The sequence below is a fragment of the Rutilus rutilus genome (assembly GCF_951802725.1).
Source record: "Rutilus rutilus genome assembly, chromosome: 25".
Lineage (NCBI taxonomy): Eukaryota > Metazoa > Chordata > Actinopteri > Cypriniformes > Leuciscidae > Rutilus > Rutilus rutilus.
Window position 1 is genome coordinate 14,386,041 of NC_140229.1, and position 12,264 is coordinate 14,398,304.

General features: G+C 34.8%; 1 protein-coding gene across 1 annotated transcript; it reads left to right on the forward strand.

The window, feature by feature from the left end:
* The first annotated feature begins 1,832 nt into the window (after window positions 1–1,832).
* Window positions 1,833–11,795, forward strand: LOC311285003 (lysosomal proton-coupled steroid conjugate and bile acid symporter SLC46A3). The gene is made up of 6 exons (XM_084400378.1): window positions 1,833–1,953; window positions 2,132–2,337; window positions 4,835–5,699; window positions 8,450–8,533; window positions 8,796–8,952; window positions 10,549–11,795. Exons 2-6 carry the CDS (start codon window positions 2,149–2,151, stop codon window positions 10,643–10,645), a joined length of 1,392 nt encoding a protein of 463 aa, XP_084256504.1. The 5' UTR covers window positions 1,833–1,953; window positions 2,132–2,148; the 3' UTR covers window positions 10,646–11,795.
* Window positions 11,796–12,264: the final 469 nt, after the last annotated feature.

Below are 12,264 nucleotides of genomic sequence, written 5' to 3' on the forward strand. Positions count from 1 at the left end.
CTATGTTGAAAGATACAGTACAACTTACCGAAATCAAATGTAGCCTATATGCCTATTGCCTCATACATAATATTGATAAATCCGTGTTTTTCAACCGCGGAAAGCGGTCAGTAAAACAGCTGGAGAACAATGTGTCACATAACGTTACATTAACCAAAAAAAAAAAAAAAAACATTTAATGACCATAGCACGTTAGTTGGCTAGAACAAATTGTATTTTTAATTTTATAATATATTTAGTATTAGAATAAATTAGTATTTTGCTAAATATGTGCACTATTACATACTATATTTTTACTTATGTCATTAAAATATTATAAAGTTGTTATTAAAGGCTAATAAAAAAATGCATTATATTTCATTTGAGTTGTTATTTTTTAACATTTAATAATACCAGCTGTTTGTAGCCTATGTTTACAGCATTAGGTGAGATTTTCTTTACTGAGAAAAATTAACATCTACTGTACCTAATATTTATCAAAATGAATCGATATTGAATCAAGATCGGAATCAAACCACAATGAATTGTGAAATTTGTATCAAAGAAATAATAAAATAAATAGCTACCAGTCAATGCACCATGTAAACATAGTAATATGCTGTCTCTAAACTTAATGAAATTGTTTAGTTAGGCTACCAAATATTTTGACAACCACAAGCCTACACTTATTGTGATGCAAGATTGCAAGCTAAACTCAAAAGTTGGCAGCCCTGCTTTATTAGCTCTTTTGTTACCATTGTTGGATAAAGACTTCATATAGACCCAGTTGCATAGAAAATAAAGGATTGCTTCTCGAAAGTGACAAAACAAAACAAATAATTTTAAAAATAAAGCTCCAATTTTATAAGAAATCGTTTATTTAGCACCTATTTGTTTTATTTCTTATTTTATAAATTTTCTTTTAGTCATATGTATGTTATGTTTGGTTATGGATGAACCCATTGCTTTACAAATTACAACCCATAGTTTGTATACAATTGTCGAAAAAAATAATAATACTACAATAAGATTTTTCGTTATAACGTAGGCTATATTTTTACTTTGCACAAATACTTATCTAAAGTAAAACCAGAGGTAGTGATTCTCATTTTTGACTATACACAAAAAAATCGGTCATTATGAGCCTTGAGGCGCCCCCTTCAGATTAAAACTAATTAAAGCATTTTTTTTTTAAATGTCCACGTCCAGTTTTATCAGTTCAGTCATGTATAGACCCTTCCCATTACGTACGCCTACTCAATGTTACCATAATACTTGCAAAATGGGAATACAAATGACTACAATGTAGTGGTTCTTCCAGAAAAAAAGAAAAAGAAAAAAATAATACAATGTAAATAATAATTTACATTTTTTTTGTTGCTTTATTTTGTTTAAAAAAAATATCTGGACGACTGGGACACAAACAATGCTTGTGCATGAGCAAGAATCATACGAATGCCTAAGGTTTGTAATAACACAACAAATAGACCTGTGTAAATCTGTGAAAATATCAAGATCCTGCTAAATAAATAAAGCAAAAACATAAATAAGTGAATTCATTACCTTACAAAAGCGTTCAGAAAAAATATATATTAAAAGCAATTTTAGTTCCAGCAGTTGTTAGGTCGTTTTAAATTATAATATACCAAAAGGTGCAAAACAAAAATGCACATTTAAAGGGTCCAAAATACCATTTTAACCCCCCTCGCATTTTCACGACTATTCCCGCCCATTGAGGGTGATTGGCAGCTTCACCAACCAATGACAATGACTTGGATTTCAACTGACCAATCAAAATCTCAAGTGGAGGAAACAGGCGTTTCATAATATATTGCGATCAGTCATGTTTCATAAACAAAACAGAGAACATTGTATAACTGTCACAACGCTTGCAAAGAGTCTCAGAAGAAGAGAGGAACTTCTGTTGCATTTATATTAATGAAGATATACGTCCTTAATCTGTTTGCATTGTTCGTAAGTAAACTAGACTGGTGACAGTCCATGTGTTCAGCAGTTGACAGTTTTATTTGAGTTGTCATGTTGCTAGGAGGTTGATGGTTAACCAGTTTAAGAGGTTTAACCAATTATGTTTGGCTACAATTAGCCTGATCATGTGGACTGATGATTGTCTGTGTTCATCTTGGCTTTGCAGCACACATCCTCGACACTATGAAGAGACTGTACTTTATCGAGCCGATCGTCGCGGTTTACGCGTTTGCCAGTTTTATGCTGTATCCTCTCATACAGCAGTATGTGTATCGCAGACTGTGGCTGGAGATCACAAACTCATCTTACCCAGTGTCCAACGACACTTCCCGATGCGCCGACAACAGCAGCAACCACACCAGCCGGCAAGAGGTAATGAGTGGTCACATGAAAATCTGACATAATTATTCAGAAATTTGGATCTTAAGCCATGCTTGATGTCATTGCATTATATAGCAACATTTCAAATCAAGAGTTGCTAGAGCTTTTCTCATAACTAACATTCTTTAGCAGTTGCTTGGTCCCAATATGTTTTGGTAACACTTAATTTGAATGTGTCCTGGTTACATTATGTTACATTACTATTGTAATAATAACTATAATGTAGGCATAATTACATGCAACTAGTCCTAAACCAAACCCTAATCCTACCCTAACCCTAGTACATGTAGTTAAATATTATTCCCCTCAGGTCCCACAGGTGTCTAACCGAGCAACCACAGGTTCGCGGCATTATCTGAATTGGTGTTGTCATGTGATTTTATGCATTTTTTTTAAAGATAAAATAAATATAAATATGGGTTATATTTAAATAAATATGTATTTATCATTTATAAATATATATATAAATAAATATACATTTATTTAGGCTCACTATAAGGCAAGACACTTATTTTATGCAGTATTGGGTAAGTTACTCTGAAAAAGTAATTAATTAATTAATTAATAGCTACTACTTACATCTTCTACAGTAGAATTAGATGTACCAATTACCTTCTCTAAAAAGTATTGCATTAATTATTAGTAATTACTTTCTAAATCCCATATCAACCTCAATCAATTGAACAATACAAGGATAGACACAAACTACTCTTTTAATTCTTTTAAATAAATAATATAAAATTGCATAAATTCTTTTTGAACTGACCAAAGTATTTAAAGGGGGAAAGTTACATTAAAAACATACATTTTAACATTAGACATCCACTATAGATTTATATAGAATTATTTTATAGTCTATACAGTATTTAATGCATTTACATCAGAAGTTACTGTAATAAATTACAGAAAAATGAAGAGTAATCCCTCACTTTTTCAAGGGAAAAGTAATTTAATTAAATAGTAACTGTAATAATATTACTAATGCATTACACCCAACTCTGATTTTGGGCTTGTTTTGTCAGACTCGTTTTTTTATCTTTTCTTGTGAAATGTATATCTTGAAAAATATGCTATCTTTCTTTTAAATAAATGCCTCTTGATTTGGTATTATCTGATTTTTATTGTTTTTATCCATTGTTATCCTATGACATTCATGGGACCAAAAATAAAATTTGGTTAAAATTTGGTTAAAATAAATGTTAATTTAAATTCATTATCTTTTGTGTTTAAATGTTTTCATTTGGTGTTTTAGCAGAAGATCATTTGTAATTACACTTTTTTTTTATGCAAACAAATAACACACATTCTAACAAATATGCATGAAAAAGACGATAATCATATTAATCATAAGCTTGCAGAAAATAAATAAAACCAAACTTTTTCAAGCAACAAAATCTTGTTCTTCTTGAACAGCAAAATCTTGTTCTTCTTGTTCTACCTAATTCTTTCTAAGTGTAGTTCACCAGTCAACAGGAACTTCCTTTTTCTTCCAAAATAAAATAATACGTTTTTTGGCAGAGATTAACCCATATGAAACAAACTGTTGTTGTACCAAAATAAGTCTAAAAAATTCTTCAGAAACTCAAAATATAATGAATATAGGATCTAGTTCAAAACACATGTCCAAAGTATCTAAAAAAAAATCTAAAATTTTGTTCCAAAAACTTTGTAATTTTGAAACCATAAAAATAGCAATGACACAAGCTGGCATCTAAAAATGTACATTTGTCACATAATGACACTTCTGGAAATATTTTAGTCAGTTTACACTTGAAATAATGAAGCCTATGAAGTACTTTAAACTGAATAAGACAATGTCTTGCATTAATGGAACACCTATGGAACTCCTTTCCAAAAATGCATCCAGATACATGGGAGTAGCAGCGACATAATTAGGAATGTAAGACTTCACAAAGTCTCTGATTTGAAGGTACCTAAAGAAATTATTGGAAGGGACAAATTCATTATCTTTTGTAAATCTGTGCATTTAACTGTGCTCTCTGCCATTCGGTTCATTGCTGAACATTCTGAATCTTGACTGTTGTCCATGGCAACACTGTTTAACAGACCGGAAAACATCCCCGGAAATGTTTAATTTCTCTTCCCATAGAAAGACAGAACCTAATAAGTTAGTGAATACCTAAATAAGAGGTAAACTAATAACTCAAATCAATATTTCATGTCCATTATCGCAAAAATAAAAAAGTCTTGATCTCACTTTCAGGGTTTATTTTAGTATATCCCTTATACTATATAGTGTACTGTGAGTAACACGTGTTATTGTTTTAAAGAACCGTCTGTTGTGGTGTAGTTTTGGTCATTGATACCTAAGCACACACATCTGCGTTTCATTTCCTCTTTCTTTCTTTCTTTTTTTTATAGCTGTTCTTTTTTGGACCAGGAATTGCTTCAAAAGATACATAAGCAGCAACAGAGTTTTGTACGGATATCTGTTTTATTTATTTTGCTCTTCTTCTTTTTTTTTCAGGAGGTGCAGAAAGCAGCTTCTCTGTTCTCTATGTTCAGTGAACTGTCTTCCTTGATCCCCAGTCTCATAGTGACCCTCCTGCTGGTGGCCTACAGTGATCAGCGCGGGCGAAGGATCACCATTATCATGCCCCTCGTTGGGTCTCTGATCTACACGCTTTCATTCCTGGCCGTCTCCTTCTTCGAGCTAAACCTCTATCTCCTCATTGCCGCCTCTTTTGTAAGTGCCCTCTTTGGTGGTATCAGCACCATGCTAGGTGGCTGCTTCGCCTACGTGGCCGATTTATGCGTGGACGAAAAGCAGAAAACCATTCGCATGGCGGTGGTGGACATGATGATTGGCTTGTTGGCGGGTGTGGCGTCAATCTCCACTGGGTACTTCCTGCACGCGACCGGTTTCAACTGGCCTTTCTTTACGTCAGCTGTATTTCAGGTGGTTAACTTACTATACGCCATCTTCCTTCTGGAGGAAACCAGGGTGATTGACAGTTCAGAGACTGTGTCTTGTTGCCAAGCCCTGAAGAAACTAGCATGTGGTATCTACTACTTGTTTTCAGGAGGAAGTAGTCGAAAAAAATGGGTACTTGTGCTGCTGATTGTTACATTTTCCTCTGTATCTTTTGTCAATACCGGGGGTTTGTCCATGATCACACTTTATGAACTCAATAAGCCGCTGTGCTGGAGCGAGATCCTCGTGGGCTATGGCTCTGCGGTCAGCACCTCCATTTTCATCACTAGTTTTCTTGGTGTGTACTTGTTCTCCCTCTGCCTGCCTAACACAGCCATCGTCCTCATCGGGATGCTGTCGATCGTTATAAGCATGTTGATGACGGCTTTCGCAAAGACTACGCTTATGATGTTCCTCGGTGAGCATGCACGTTTACACTAAAATGTTTTTGGGGTATCTTATAAAATTAATTGATTATGGCAAGAATAATATATATATATATACAGTAGTCAACATTTGAAGTGGATCAAAAAAGTTGATCAAAGTTGTCCTAAAACAGGAACGGGTATTGTTCAAAATTCATGTATAACTTTGATGAAAGGTTTTGATCCACTTTAAATGTTGACTACTGTATATATATATATATATAAATTGATTTGATAGCACTAATAAATATACTGTATATGTATGTGTGTATATTCCTTTCCCATTATCAATTTGAAAAGCACTAATAATTTTGTAACTAATAATTACTAAATAAAATAGCATAAATAATTTAGTAAGTGAATATCCATTTTTCATTTTCTACATGAAAATGCTGTGATGCCTAATTTCACTTAAATTAATTGACTTTAGTTTTTAGTGTTTTTGTTTTTTAGACAAAATAGTATAACATTTTAATATCTATTTAATTTTTTTTGGACTTAACATGAAAATAATTTATTGTACTGGCCATCATTTTAATATTGCTACATCCAAATTTTTTTTGAGCCTTGCATTTTTGTTTAAAGTAAGGCTTACAAGCATTTAGAGCCGAGAATGACTAAACCTTCAACGATGAATTAATCACATAATCACAATTTATATGTGTGTCTTATCTCACAGCTCAATTTTGCTCTTAATATACTGACTGTAAAAGTGGTGTGTATATATATACAGTGAGGAAAATAAGTATTTGAACGCCCTGCTATTTTGCAAGTTCTCCCACTTAGAAATCATGGAGGGGTCTGAAATTGTCATCGTAGGTGCATGTCCACCGTGAGAGACATAATCTAAAAAAAAAAATCCAGAAATCACAATGTATGATTTTTTAACTATTTATTTGTATGATACAGCTGCAAATAAGTATTTGAACACCTGAGAAAATCAATGTTAATATTTGGTACAGTAGCCTTTGTTTGCAATTACAGAGGTCAAACGTTTCCTGTAGTTTTTCACCAGGTTTGCACACACTGCAGGAGGGATTTTGGCCCACTCCTCCACACAGATCTTCTCTAGATCAGTCAGGTTTCTGGGCTGTCGCTGAGAAACACGGAGTTTGAGCTCCCTCCAAAGATTCTCTATTGGGTTTAGGTCTGGAGACTGGCTAGGCCACGCCAGAACCTTGATATGCTTCTTACAGAACCACTCCTTGGTTATCTTGGCTGTGTGCTTCGGGTAATTGTCATGTTGGAAGACCCAGCCTCGACCCATCTTCAATGCTCTAACTGAGGGAAGGAGGTTGTTCCCCAAAATCTCGCAATACATGGCCCCGGTCATCCTCTCCTTAATACAGTGCAGTCGCCCTGTCCCATGTGCAGAAAAACACCCCCAAAGCATGATGCTACCACCCCCATGCTTCACAGTAGGGATGGTGTTCTTGGGATGGTACTCATCATTCTTCTTCCTCCAAACACGTTTAGTGGAATTATGACCAAAAAGTTCTATTTTGGTCTCATCTGACCACATGACTTTCTCCCATGACTCCTCTGGATCATCCAAATGGTCATTGGCAAACTTAAGATGGGCCTTGACATGTGCTGGTTTAAGCAGGGGAACCTTCCGTGCCATGCATGATTTCAAACCATGACGTCTTAGTGTATTACCAACAGTAACCTTGGAAATGGTGGTCCCAGCTCTTTTCAGGTCATTGACCAGCTCCTCCCGTGTAGGTCTGGGCTGATTTCTCACTTTTCTTAGGATCATTGAGACCCCACGAGGTGAGATCTTGAATGGAGCCCCAGTCCGAGGGAGATTGACAGTCATGTTTAGCTTCTTCCATTTTCTAATGATTGCTCCAACAGTGGACCTTTTTTCACCAAGCTGCTTGGCAATTTCCCCGTAGCCCTTTCCAGCCTTGTGGAGGTGTACAATTTTGTCTCTAGTGTCTTTGGACAGCTCTTTGGTCTTGGCCATGTTAGTAGTTGGATTCTTACTGATTGTATGGGGTGGACAGGTGTCTTTATGCAGCTAACGACCTCAAACAGGTGCATCTAATATAGGATAATAAATGGAGTGGAGGTGGACATTTTAAAGGCAGACTAACAGGTCTTTGAGGGTCAGAATTCTAGCTGATAGACAGGTGTTCAAATACTTATTTGCAGCTGTATCATACAAATAAATAGTTAAAAAATCATATATTGTGATTTCTGGATTTTTTTTTTTTTAGATTATGTCTCTCACAGTGGACATGCACCTACGGTGACAATTTCAGACCCCTCCATGATTTCCAAGTGGGAGAACTTGCAAAATAGCAGGGTGTTCAAATACTTATTTTCCTCACTGTATATATATATATATATGGTGCACTGCATATGTGAAATTATGGTGAGGATTTATAAAATTAATTAAAGCAAACAGCAGCTGGTCCTGGATTGCAGCGACCTCACATATCTTATCACATTTTATGCAATTATTATATGTACAGTAATACTAACGTTTGCTCAATTAACTTCTTTGATAACCGTCTGAACACAATTACACTCGCAACTGTACTAAAGAGTTAATGAATTTCATTATCAAATATTATCAGTGATCTGTTCTATATGTTGGACCTCGTTTATTTTGGTAAATTAACTACACATATTAACCCAATATGAAGTAAAAGTCAATGTGAGCTGTAAATTTGTAGCCATCTAAAACTAGCCTTGTTTGTTTAGTTCATGTGAGTATTGATGTGTTTGCTTACAGTAAGGATTCCTGCTATGTTTGCCATCATGCCGTTCCCCATCATGCGTTCGATGATGTCAAAGGTCGTCTCAGAGTTCGAGCAGGGTGAGTGACTCTCTGAATATCACTGTTCCAAAGCAAAACTCCTCATTCAGCTTATTCATGCTGGTGATAAGAGCCCTTCTCTGCTCAAGACATGTGTTTTTGTGTGACTATGCACCGCAAAGGCATTTAAAAGGCAAGTGGTGTTACATTTAAGAATCCTTATGTGAAATGTAAATTAAAAGTAGTTTTGTTTGCACTTTTACCCTGTATGCAGTCTTCCTTTGAAAAGACAATCATGTATTTTCCTTGTTTACCCTCTCAGGAGCGCTGTTTGCCTGTGTGGCTTTTATGGAAAACCTGTGCAGCAACGTGTCCTCTGCGGTTTTTAGCAAAATCTATGCGGACACTGTAGCATGGTGTCCTGGCTTTGTCTTCCTGTTGGGTGCTGGACTCGGTCTCATTCCCATAGGTCTACTGGGGTAAGAGCTGCTCTGAAACATAACCTGTTACTGATCTTTATAGAATGCTGAAATGTCTAAACCATGCACTTTAAAATGAGTGCTGATTAAATTTGAATTTGAATTTATTTTTATTTGATCAGGGACAATGCACAAAAAACATTAGTCTAAAAAAGAAGAGATGTCATGTGCCAGGTTATAGGAAAAAATGCTAATTTCCACCCGCAGTCATTGGACAGGTTGATGTTATACTTACTTAAATAGCACTTTGGGTATGAAAAAAGCGTGTTATTAATACATGTTGTTGTTATTATTATTATTATTATATCAAATTAAAGCATTTTATAGAGGCTTCATAAATAGGAATAAAATGTATGTCATGTAATTATTATAATTTTTTTAAGATCCAGACATTACTTGGTTATCCTGTTACTGGCAGATGCCAGATCTTCTTTAATCACTTATCACTATGTCTGTAAAAAATCTGGTTACTTTTTAGTACCGATATTAAAATTCTACTCAATACCAAATAAGCATATAATTATTTTCACTTTAGGGCTGAACATGTCTGATGTTAAAACTCTACGCTTTTATGTAAACTTTGTTTATAAATTAAATATAAAACACTAAAAACTGAACTCAATCCATTTTAAAGTGCCACTATTATGCTTTTCCGAATATGACCTTTCTTGCATTATAATATAGTTGTTTGTGAATGTAAAGTGTCTGCAAAGTTTGTAGCTGAGGGCTGGAAGAGTTTGGTTTGTGTTTTTATCATGAAGATTCATTTGCAATGCAAATTCATTTTTCATGCACTTCCAAAGAATGATGACTTGCACTGGAATTGATATGGTAAATCTGCATATCAAGCACTGATGATTCAGATAATTCAAATATGGTAATAGGCATTTTGTTTCCAACACGCAACAACAGACTGGGCCGTCTGACCAATCAGAAATCGTTTTCAGACTCTTGAGAGAGAGAGAGAGTCATATTGTGAGAAAATTACGGTGTTTTTTTAACTTATTTGCATGTAAACCTAAGGTAGGAGACCTCCAAAACAAAATTAGGAACCTTTAAAATAGCAAAATAGGGGCACTTTAAATGCTACAAGTGATATAGGCATACAATATGAAAAAGAATTCTAAAGATTACATTTGATATTGGTATTAAATTATTAGTGTTTGTTACCTTTATGTGATTATTAGATGGCGGTAAAGATAATCTAAACATAAAAATATAGGAAATTGGCATAAGCAGTTAAATATCCAATATCAGCCAATACCAATACATTAAAAATTAGTGCTGCTATACTGTGCATTCCTACTTAAAAAAAAAAAAAAAAATTAATATGACTGACTACCACAATGTCTTTCTTATTTAAATTATGCTCAGTTTTGTTTCGTATGATATGATTTTAGGTCAGGAAAACACCTTGTTGGACCCGTAGGTCTTATTCTTAACCTCTAAGCATGGTTCTGTATTTCCGTGAACATAGGCTATAGTTCCTCATTTACATTTCCTCTTTCCCATTTTGCATCTGCTGCTTGTATTTGTTACACATGAGGGTGTGTAGTTAACAATGCTGATTCATTCTGACTCTGTGTCTCACTCCAGCATACTTAGGTGTTTCCATCCACTGGATTCTAATGACACTCAAGCACTCTTATCAGAAGATGGGACTGAAGCTTCAGACGACCCACCTGTAGCTTAAATAACAAAGGAAGTTCAAATACCTCAGTCATTCACCTCGATTCCCCTGTGTGTTTCTTTGCTTTCCTCATACCGACACAGGGGGATAAACTAAGAACTGGATACAACTGAGCACATGTGCAACTGAGCACTCTGTTCAAGCCAAAAGTCTGTTTCAGTCACTGCCATTTAAATGCAGTATATGGTAATAGTGGTTTTAGGGAAGACCACAATAGAAGGGAACATAACTTTATATTTCTAAAGGGAAATATATTTTATAAGTATAATGTAATAATAATTTCAGCAAAAACTAGGTTTGCATTTCTTAAAGGAAATATTAGTAGCTTGCAAGGCTGCAACAAAATAGGATTAAAGTTTAGGGTACGGTAAGTTGAGGTTAAGGCTTTGGTTCTGTGTCGCCCGCAAACAAGAATCAATGCGTATTAACTGTGAAAGACTTCAATAAATGTTTAAATCTATGCAGTGCAGACAAGACCAATCACAATTCAGTATGCAAATAGATGTGAGAAAGAAGACCAGTCAAATTTAGTATGCAAATTTTATAACAATGAAATCATCACTGGCAATTTTCTTTAAAGAAATGTATGATCAAGGTTTGTATGTTATTCTGAATTCATTAATTGCAGAAGTGTATTACTTGGAGATTTAATGTTTAAGAAATATCAGTACATTGCTGCCTTGCAAGTACAGTAATTATCTAAAGTTTGGACTGATGTGCAATACGTTCTACGTGCAATCTACCATTCAGCTTTTCTGAGCCTGTTGTCCTGTGTGGAGTGGTGGTAAATTGCTGTGGTGTGATACACATTCTATACTAGGCTACTCCAAAAAAACATGTAGAAAAACAAATCGATTGGTGTAGATCTGTTTACTTTGTTTGGAGGCTTAGCAGTGGAAAAAAGGGATTTTTGAGTACTGGGTTGATCATTCAGATTTTTTGTACGTATGTTTTTTGTATGTATACCCCATACTTGTGCTCCTACACTGGAACTACCTTGTTCAGCACATGCGCAATAGGAAAGCATACTGCACTTACTACTGAAACAAACCAGTCCACCTCATTTATTTACACAAACATGCTCAAATGTATAGAAATTCAGTATGGAAACAAAGTTTTTTTTTTATTATGAATTAAATTGCTATAAATCAAATGGCTGCTGCTTTGAGTTGGTCTGTCAATTTTACAGGCTTTTACCTCTGATGTGTTACTAGGAACATACTAATTCTGCTTTCCAGGCCTGGATAGAAATTATTATTATTTGTTATGATCAGCTAATTAATTTGCTAATTTAGTGTCTGTCTGCCAAATTAATTAAAATAAATTGACTAGAAAAAGCTCTTGAAATCACAAACTGGAAAAGTATATTCAATAGTTAGAGGATGTGGGAACCCTGCATGTATACCACTATTGTCTTAATTTAAAGTTTTTGTTAGATAAATGTTTGTATTATTTGACATTTTCTGTGCGCTTTATCATCGTGGCCTGAAGGTGGCAGTATAGACACATATATAAATACGGCAGACAGAAGGTAGACGGAATCTCATACTAGCGTAGGCTACTACTCTTACTACTTTTATTTACCTTATCTTTCTTTAGCAGAAATAGTAAGAGTAGTATGC

What these genes read in the sequence shown, in the direction of transcription:
- LOC311285003 (XM_084400378.1), top strand. Translation starts at nt 2,149, where the DNA reads ATGAAGAGACTGTACTTTATCGAGCCGATCGTCGCGGTTTACGCGTTT. An exon ending in CGTCTCAGAGTTCGAGCAGG is followed by an intron (nt 8,534 to 8,795) that starts GTGAGTGACTCT and finishes TTACCCTCTCAG; the next exon opens with GAGCGCTGTTTGCCTGTGTG. An exon ending in ATTCCCATAGGTCTACTGGG is followed by an intron (nt 8,953 to 10,548) that starts GTAAGAGCTGCT and finishes GTCTCACTCCAG; the next exon opens with CATACTTAGGTGTTTCCATC.